We start from the raw sequence: 9,209 nt of genomic DNA on the forward strand, positions 1-9,209 counted from the left end.
ATTTTGCAATCATGTAATTTCCTCTTTGTGATCACTGGTCATGTGCTGAAATCTCTGGAGAGCTGCAGTGAGGAGGCGGAGGAGAAATGCACCCCATTGTCTCATGACAAATCATTGTACACTCATTCTGTATGGTTTAAGATCTTACCATTGCCCTCATTCCGTCCTTGTTGTGGCATCACATCCCATCCCATTTTAAATATAATATGTTTTTAAAATAATATAATTACATATGCATACTGTTGGGTTTGGTCATTTGTTTGGATTGCGCTCATATTAACATTTTTGTGGATATATATATAATATATATAGCTGCATCAAAATAAACAGAAAAAATGCAAATTCAATAGTTCAATAGTTTCTAATGGTTTTTCATTAACAGTTATTCAAATGACAGTGTTTTGTCTATTTCTGTGTGGTTGAAATGATTCAATTATAATTCAGTTCCACATTTACATTTTTGTAGTTGCAAGTTGTGATGGATGCCATCTTGATGAGGCAAGATTCTTGAGCAAGATTTTGCATATGTAATAAAATACTGTTTCCTGTTATGTTGCATGACTCATCTCAGAACAATTGAATTTGAACTTAAATGATTCTCTTAAGGCATGTTCACACCAAGAACAATAACTATAACTATAAAGATGACATTCTAAAAATCATTTAAAATTTTAGAGAATAGCAGAGTTCACACCACGACTATAATGATATCGATATAGAGGAACGATATCGTTGGGACCACTTTCAGAACGATTTTTTTTTTTTACAGAAGATGAACAATAAAACACTGACAGCAAATTGGACTTCATTCAAGTTTAAAGGGCTTGCGCATTTGAAATAGCAGATGACATTGTGAAGAAGCAAACAGACATTGCACGGCAAACAGAGTAACATAAAACATAAAATAACCTCAGGTATCCAGCGCTAGTTTCAACAACATTGTCTTGCCTCCTTTGGAGTTGCAGTAAAAAAAGTTTGCGCTAGATTCACTGCGCTCGAAACGTGCATGCTGAGGACATCTGCTGGTTGAAGTCATGTAAATACAATAAGAACAACAAAAACGGAAACTGACTAATACGGAAGTATGAATAAAATTTCTCTTTAAAAGATGATAACTCTCTAAGCAGAGAAACGGACTCATCACGAAGTATGAATAAAATTCCTCTAAAAAAACGATAACTCTCTAACCAGAGTGACTGATTCTCCAAACTCCTCTTGTCTTTGAAGGATCTCATGTACCCAAAAGCAGCTGTTTTTCCTTTGGTGTCTTTGCGAAACATAAGCAGCAGCAGCAGGTCACCTAGATCCACTTTTATTACTTGGTAACTGCAGCGCACAAGCTTAAAATAAACAGACAGTAATCGTTCACTAGTGTGGATGCAAATATAGTTATTGTTGTGTTTATAGTTATCATTGTCGCTCTTGGTGTGAACGGGCCTTTACAGTCCCTGAATAATATCGTGCCGTTTCTGTGTTTCAGGTGTGTTCCTGGTTTCTTAGGCGAGTACTGTCAGCACAAAGACCCGTGTTATGTGGGATATTGTTTGAATGGAGGAGAATGCACCGTGAACGTGGCCAGTGTACCTGGGAGCCCCAGCTGTGTGTGTCCTCTGGGTTTCGCAGGCCAGCGCTGTGAGTTCCAGAAAAACTCCACTTGCTTCCCCAACAACCCTTGCACCAATGGGGGGAAGTGCTCACTCCTCCCCAAAGACCAGTACAAATGCCAGTGTGCCCGTGGATGGACAGGTCAGATCTCTCTCTCACTTCATGGCAGCTCACTAGGTCTTCGAAAGCATAAAAACCAAAAACATTTTAGTAAGGTATTAAACTCGCATATAAATTCACACGTTTTGTTATTGTTTTTGTTCTGCGGTGACATTTTCTCCTCAGGTCGGCATTGTGAGAAAGAGGACACATGTCTGTCCAGCCCGTGTGCCAACGGTGGTATCTGCCATGCTCTGCCCAATCGCGAATTCTCTTGTACCTGTCCTCCTGGTTACCATGGCCCTCATTGTCTCAATGACACTGATGAGTGTGCCTTCTCCCCACCTCTGTGCAAGAACGAAGGCATGTGTCTGAACACCCCGGGCTCATATCGATGTAACTGCCAACCCAGCTTTACCGGTCCCCACTGCGAGACAGATTACGTGCCCTGTTTTCCATCCCCATGCCTCAGTGGTGGAACCTGCCGGCAGATGACAGACACAACTTATATATGCCACTGCCTGCCAGGTGAGTTCCCTTGGAGAGGAAAAATAAATCTATTTTTATCAAAGCAAAAAAAACAAAACAGAATTTGACCAGAAGCTATGTTTGTTCAGATGCAACTGAAACATGTTAGTCAGACATGCCACAACTCATCCAATGATTATGTCAGCACCCACTTGGACCTGAGCCAGACAGACCAATGTCTGATGAGATTTTACCACAGCACAAGTAGGAGTGGGTGATAAACCGGTTAAAACAACTAACCGATTTTCAAGCATTTCTGTTGCAGAAATGCAAAATGTCACTGCATAGGAAATGGGTGTTCTAGTCACTTCACATGTAGAAAGAAAATGCAGTAGAACTTGACTAGACACTTTTGGCTAGTAACGGTTAAGTGTAGTTACAGTCAAGCTCTCTTGTCTCTGTTGTGACTGTCTATTTTTATCAACCAAAATTGTGGGAATATTCTGATATAAATGTTTGCTTATATCACTCATACCAAATACAATAGATAGCTTAATTTAATCTCAGTCAGAACAAACTGTCATGTTTCTTCATTGAATCAGTTGCTGGTTGTATCTGTGTTTGTTTGGGACTAAAACACACAGAGAGTCTTTAACTTTATCAGTTTAGCATTTAAAGAGTGTCATACTGGCAAAACACAGCAACAGGCCAAAACTCCTCTCTCACCTCAGGCAGCGAATACGAGCCGTGAGAAATGTCTGTTTGTGCTTTAAAGTTGAGTAATTACGTTTAATAATGCCAAAGCGAGACAGAGCACCTTTGTATTACCGATACCTGGGATTGAGAGTGAGTTGTTCAGGAAATTTTCTCTCTGATTTTCCTGTAATCAGGTTTTAATGGTACAAACTGTGAGATAAACATCGATGATTGTCCGAATCACCGTTGTCAGAATGGAGCCACATGCATGGATGGAGTGAACACTTACAACTGCCAGTGCCCACCTGAATGGACTGGTATGAAAAAACAGCCTTATATACTCTATGTGTGTGTTTGTGTGTCTGTTCCCTCTTGTTCCCTTTTCTGCTATTGGAGATGACTCACAGATATTGATTCACGAAAACTGTTGAAATTGACCATTTCATTTCCAGGTCAGTTTTGCACCGATGATGTGGATGAATGCAGACTGCAGCCCAACGCCTGTCAGAATGGAGGCACATGCAGTAACACACGCAATGGCTACAACTGTGTATGTGTGAATGGCTGGAGTGGCCCTGACTGCTCCGAAAACATTGATGACTGTGCAGCTGAGCCCTGCACCACCGGCTCCACTTGCATCGACCGCGTGGCTTCCTTTGTTTGCAGCTGCCCTCCTGGCAAGACCGGTCAGTAAAAACAACCACATAGAAATGACTCTTGATCACTTCAGTCTTGAGCAGAAATGACTCTTAAATCTCAACAACATACACAACAAGGTTTTACAGTGAAATAATGCATCTCTAAAATAATTAGTTTTTCATTATAATTTGATTGTTCTCTCAAGTAGTGCACTATAAAACCATCTCAGATAAGTTGTAGTAGCCATAGCAATTGTTTCTATGCTCAAGGTTTGCTGTGTCACATTGATGATGCCTGCACCAGTAACCCATGCAAGATGGGAGCTCAATGCGATACAAACCCTGTCAATGGCAAGTTCAACTGTAACTGCCCCTCAGGGTACAAGGGCAGCACGTGTGCAGAGGATATTGACGAGTGTGTCATCGGTGAGACAGTTTGCAGGAAGCTCTTTCAACTCTCCTTTTCTCTGTCTGTTTCTTTGTACATCTCTGTTAGGGCTGGACAATAATTCAATATCAATATGTATCGCGATATAATTTTTTTCAATAACGGTGATATGATTTTTAAACACATTTCCGATATTTCGATATACATTACCAGTTTCCCATACATTGATTTATTTGTGCCGTTTGACTTCGTTGAATAAACATGAGCACTGCACATTTCAAAATCATAACACGGCGCGGGTGTTTTATATGAATGTATCTCTGAAGGGAATTGACTGTCTTCAGAAAAGTTTCGATGGCATTTTCAGTTGATCTGATAAAGTAGCATTCATGAGCGGAGCTGCTTTGATTACAGCCATTACTGTTAAGCATTTCATATCTTTCCTAAAACTTTCTAACTCTCTTTTTGGCACATCAGGGCCAAACCCATGTGAGCACGGTGGCTCTTGTAAGAACACAGAGGGCTCGTTCACCTGTAACTGTGCTCCGGGTTACACCGGTCCACGCTGTGAGCAGGACATTAACGAATGTGGCTCCAACCCCTGCCAGAATGACGCCACCTGCTTGGACCAGATAGGAGATTACACCTGCATCTGTATGCCAGGTACTTACACACACACTCACACACACACTGTAATCAGGTGCGTGATGACATGGTTTTGGCTCCATGTCCTCATATTCATCTAGTGACTGTGTGTGTGTTTTCAACCATAGGCTTTGAGGGATTGCACTGTGAGATTGACATTAATGAGTGTGCCAGCTCGCCTTGTCTCAATAACGGTAGATGTCTAGACCAGGTCAGCCGGTTTGTCTGCGAGTGTCCTCAAGGTGAGTACAATCATTGGCGCAGTGAACTTTTTTGACTTGAATAGCCCACGTTTTCCAACACAATATTTGAAGGCCCACATATATAAGATTCATGAGATATTTCCTCTGGTATTTCTGCTGTAATTATGACAAAGCTGACTGTTTTTTTTTGTGTCGATATGCTTAAATAACCATGATTCATTTTGTGAAGAACTGCATTAAACAGTAGTTATTGTGGGTGAAAAATAAATATGATTTCAGTTTACGTCATGATTGCATGTTTGTTTTAGCTAATCAGATAATCAGTTGGATTATTTTAATATATTTTTTATGTTATTTACACTCCTAAATTATATTAAGGAAATTAAAATTTGCCATCACGGAAATAAATTACATTTTAAAATATATTAAAATAGAAAACAGTTATTTCACAATATTACTATTTTTACTGTTTTTTTTATCAAATAAATGCAGCCTTGGTGAACGTAAGTGTGCATATTCTTTCAAAAGCATTAAAAAATATTACCATCATTAGCCATGTGATCTATAGTGTATATTACTTTAATACATTTTTAATAATTAATATTATTTATATAATCAATAAAATAAAAGGCACTCTAATGGGTCCCAGGCCCCTGGTTGAGAATATCTGGCCATAGCTTTTAGAAATCTGACCACAAATAGTGTGTATTACCAGTATAAACAAGATGTCCACATAATTTCAGGAACTGATGGAATTAGTTTTTTGCTACCTGACCTAAAAAGCCTCTGTTTCCATCTAAAAAGTTTTATGACCAGTGGAATATTAAAACTCGCAGATAAATCAACTCTACAACTTTCAGTGTATAAAACTCGTCGCCTTCCATTGTCAGTTGCGCTCGTTCCTCTTACGTGTCCTCAATCTGGCAACCGCAAGCTGTCAATATTACATACTGCACCTTTAATATGTGCTGTGTTAGATACTGTGCATTGTCATGATACTGAATGTGTGTTTTGACCACAGGTTTCACTGGGGAAATGTGTCAAGTTGACATTGATGAGTGTGCCAGCACGCCGTGCCATAACGGGGCCAAGTGTCTCGACCGTCCTAACGGCTATGAGTGTGAATGTGCTGAAGGTAACATTATAAAAATCTCCATCCCACACTGTGACTGAAAACGGAGAAATAGATAAAAGCACTAACTAAATAAATGTCTGCTTAATTAAAAGATATTCATTTTTCATTGTAAGTTATTAGTAAATGTCCTAAGTTCTCAGAGAACTGACCTTATTGTACTAATTCCTTGTCTTAAATGCTGGTCTCTGTAGGTTTCACAGGGACATTGTGTACGGACAACATTAATGACTGTGAACCCAAACCCTGTCACCATGGTGATTGTGTAGACGGAATTGCTACCTTCACATGCGAGTGTTACCCAGGTTACATGGGCCCCATCTGCAGCGAGCAGATACGCGAGTGCCAGAGTGACCCCTGCCAAAACAGAGGACGCTGTGTTGACCTGGTCAACATGTACCAATGCAACTGCCAGCCTGGCACTTCAGGTGAGTCTCACACTTGATCTTTACATCTCAAAGGCTCTTTAAGGGGCCATATACTACACCTTTGCAGCATTTAATGAAGTCTAATTATGATGACAGCAAATTTTCTTGCAGCAAAATGGTCTTAATTTAGTTTATCATAACTATTATCCACCATTTAGAATTAGACTTATTTTTGTCACTTTACATTTGAGATGTCTGCGTGATCTCTATTTTTATTGGCTAATCTTTATGTAAAGTACGTGATATGTGAACTTTGGTGTTGAGTGTTAGAATATGTCTACAAAGCACATCAGACTTTTATTTGAAAAGAGTAAGACAAATCCTGTTTTTCTCAGTTACATTGTCCAACAAACAAAGCAAAGCTCGCTACTCTCCCCTGCTGGACACTTCCTCTTACTACACACACACACACACACACACACACACACACACACACACACACACACACACAGAAAAAAATTGATCATTACTCCGACTTCTTTAGAGACCTTTCAAAGGCTGCTGTATAAATTAGACCAGATTAATTTCACCTGCCTGTGCTTCCATTGACTATTTTGTCATTTGTCTTTGTTATAGGTGTGAACTGTGAGATTAACCATGATGACTGTGCCAGTAATCCCTGCCAGCACGGGACCTGTGAGGATGGAATTAACGAGTACAAATGTGTGTGCAAACCTGGATACACAGGTTTGTTCACACACATGCACATACATAAATACACACATGCAGATGTGCTTCATTCATGAATCATGATCAGCACTAAGTACTGTGTAAATAGTTTTATTCATTAATTACACTTTCTTTCTCCTCAGGGGAGCGATGCACCGAGGAGATAAATGAGTGCAGTTCGAAGCCGTGTCTGAGTGGAGGGACGTGTGTGGACAAAGTTAATGGGTTTCAGTGTTTGTGTCCAGTTGGGACTCATGGTCCTCTGTGTCACTCAGGTGCAGACCACTGCAGCCCCATGCCCTGTCTGCATGGAGAGTGTATTGAGCAGCAGGACGGGTAGGAACAGCTATTATCTTAAAGATAAAACGTACAACCCATTCTGTCAAAGTGACCGATACTGATTATTTGTAGCACAGCCTAATTCCATATCCTGTTATATTCTGTAAAGAGATCAATAAGCATGATTTAATTCTATATAAGCACTATGTAATTAATAACATAGCAAATGCATGTTGCATTCTTAGCATTGCTGTATACTTACTATACGGCACTATAACTTGCCTTAGCATAAACCGTCTGCTTCTATGGCCAGTTATCTTTTTCATGTCAACTTCTCACATCTTCTGTCTGTGTAGGTATCTTTGTGCATGTAAGTCAGGCTGGGAAGGTAAGAACTGTGACCGAGAGAAGAACGAGTGTCAGTCCAACCCATGCCAGAATGGTGGAACTTGTAATGACCGTCTTAATGGCTACACCTGTGTGTGTGCCCGTGGAATTGCAGGTAAAGGCGTGTAATCATTAGCCTTTCTAAACGGAGTAAAAATTATGTTTAATTCAGTTCCCAACTCCGTGATTTGCCCTTTTTTCTCTTTCAGGGTTCAACTGTGAGATAAACATGAATGAATGTGAGTCAAACCCCTGTATGAATCAGGGAACCTGTGTGGATGGAGTCAACAGCTACATCTGCCACTGCACTCTACCTTACACAGGTGATACACACATTTACAGTTTGCAGTTTTTTACAATGATTTTAATCACAGAATCAGCACTTTTATTGTCAAATGTAATAAGTTTAATTAAATTATTTCGGTCTCAAACCGTAATAATAATATTATAATTATTTACACTACTGTTCAAAAGTTTGGGTCATAAGATGTTTTAATGTTTCTGTAAGACAGTATGTAATTTATTTTAATCAAATGTAATTTATTCCTATGATGGCAAATCAGAATCATCTTCATCCAGTGTCTGCGCTATTTCTTACCAGAAGTTATGACCGATAAAACTGTCTTTATACTAGTTTAAACCAGAGTGACTAGTAAACTAGAACACAAGTGCTTGTCAACGCTGCCATCTATTGATGTTGTGGTCTCCAGTAGATTGTTGTTGTTCCGTCTCTTCCTTTTCTTTTTCGGGTGTGAAACAACGGCCCGGGCCAGTGTTGCCACCTTGTGGACAAACTAATTAGTGCAAAAACAATTCAAGGCATATGTGCGAAGATGATTGGGGCCGCCAATTGAATAGCCCTGCTCTAAAATGTATCCACAACTGACTGTATTGCTTGGTTCTCAGGGAGACACTGTGAGGATAAGTTAGTCCCCTGTGATTCTCAGCCCTGTCAGAGACGAGGCATCTGTCAGCCATCCCTGGATTACACCAGCTACACCTGCCTGTGCCACAGCGGATGGGAAGGTAAGTGCATTGAGTCTCTGTGTGGGTGTGTTTTTATTCCTCAAGAATATCTTTGATGTTGAGACAACCACATATAACACCTTTTCCTTGATTACACAACATTCCCAGTTGTAGATTTAATTTATGAAACTCTATCCAAAACATTTCAAGAGTGTCTGTCTGATGTGTGTGTTTAGGAGCTCAGTGCACAGATGATGTAGATGAGTGCAAGAAAAACCCATGTCAGAATGGAGGTCATTGTCGGAACACAGTGGGCAGCTACCGATGCGAGTGTCAGCCTGGATACAGTGGGGTCAACTGCCAAACTAACATCGATGACTGCAGCTCCAGTATGTGTCATTCCCACACAGACTGATTCACATGTTGTGGATCGGTGACAAACAGTAAACACATCTTTGTGTTAACATCCTCTGTTTGAAGGAGAGTAGTGTAGCCTAGTGGTCAGAGATCAACTAAATGACTAAATAAAATCAGGTTTTACATCAGGTTTTTAAAACATGGTTTGATCCCAAGCAGTATATAAATTATGTATTATATATATATATA

General features: G+C 40.0%; 1 protein-coding gene across 1 annotated transcript in view; it reads left to right on the top strand.

Annotated features, from left to right (window-relative positions):
* The window catches only part of LOC107695243 (neurogenic locus notch homolog protein 2-like), a 47,929-nt gene that overhangs the window by 29,129 nt on the left and 9,591 nt on the right, over nt 1-9,209 (top strand). The window contains exons 2-16 of the mRNA XM_016495051.1: nt 1,481-1,746; nt 1,891-2,232; nt 3,063-3,185; nt 3,321-3,554; nt 3,777-3,932; nt 4,372-4,557; nt 4,668-4,781; nt 5,764-5,877; nt 6,069-6,302; nt 6,879-6,989; nt 7,115-7,307; nt 7,607-7,752; nt 7,847-7,960; nt 8,544-8,663; nt 8,840-8,992. Of these exons, the coding sequence (XP_016350537.1) occupies nt 1,481-1,746; nt 1,891-2,232; nt 3,063-3,185; nt 3,321-3,554; nt 3,777-3,932; nt 4,372-4,557; nt 4,668-4,781; nt 5,764-5,877; nt 6,069-6,302; nt 6,879-6,989; nt 7,115-7,307; nt 7,607-7,752; nt 7,847-7,960; nt 8,544-8,663; nt 8,840-8,992 (2,606 nt within the window). The remainder of the gene's footprint in view (nt 1-1,480; nt 1,747-1,890; nt 2,233-3,062; nt 3,186-3,320; nt 3,555-3,776; nt 3,933-4,371; nt 4,558-4,667; nt 4,782-5,763; nt 5,878-6,068; nt 6,303-6,878; nt 6,990-7,114; nt 7,308-7,606; nt 7,753-7,846; nt 7,961-8,543; nt 8,664-8,839; nt 8,993-9,209) is intronic.

This window comes from Sinocyclocheilus anshuiensis, unplaced genomic scaffold (genome assembly GCF_001515605.1).
Source record: "Sinocyclocheilus anshuiensis isolate Anshui unplaced genomic scaffold, SAMN03320099.WGS_v1.1 scaffold122, whole genome shotgun sequence".
In the NCBI taxonomy this organism is placed as follows: Eukaryota; Metazoa; Chordata; class Actinopteri; order Cypriniformes; family Cyprinidae; genus Sinocyclocheilus; species Sinocyclocheilus anshuiensis.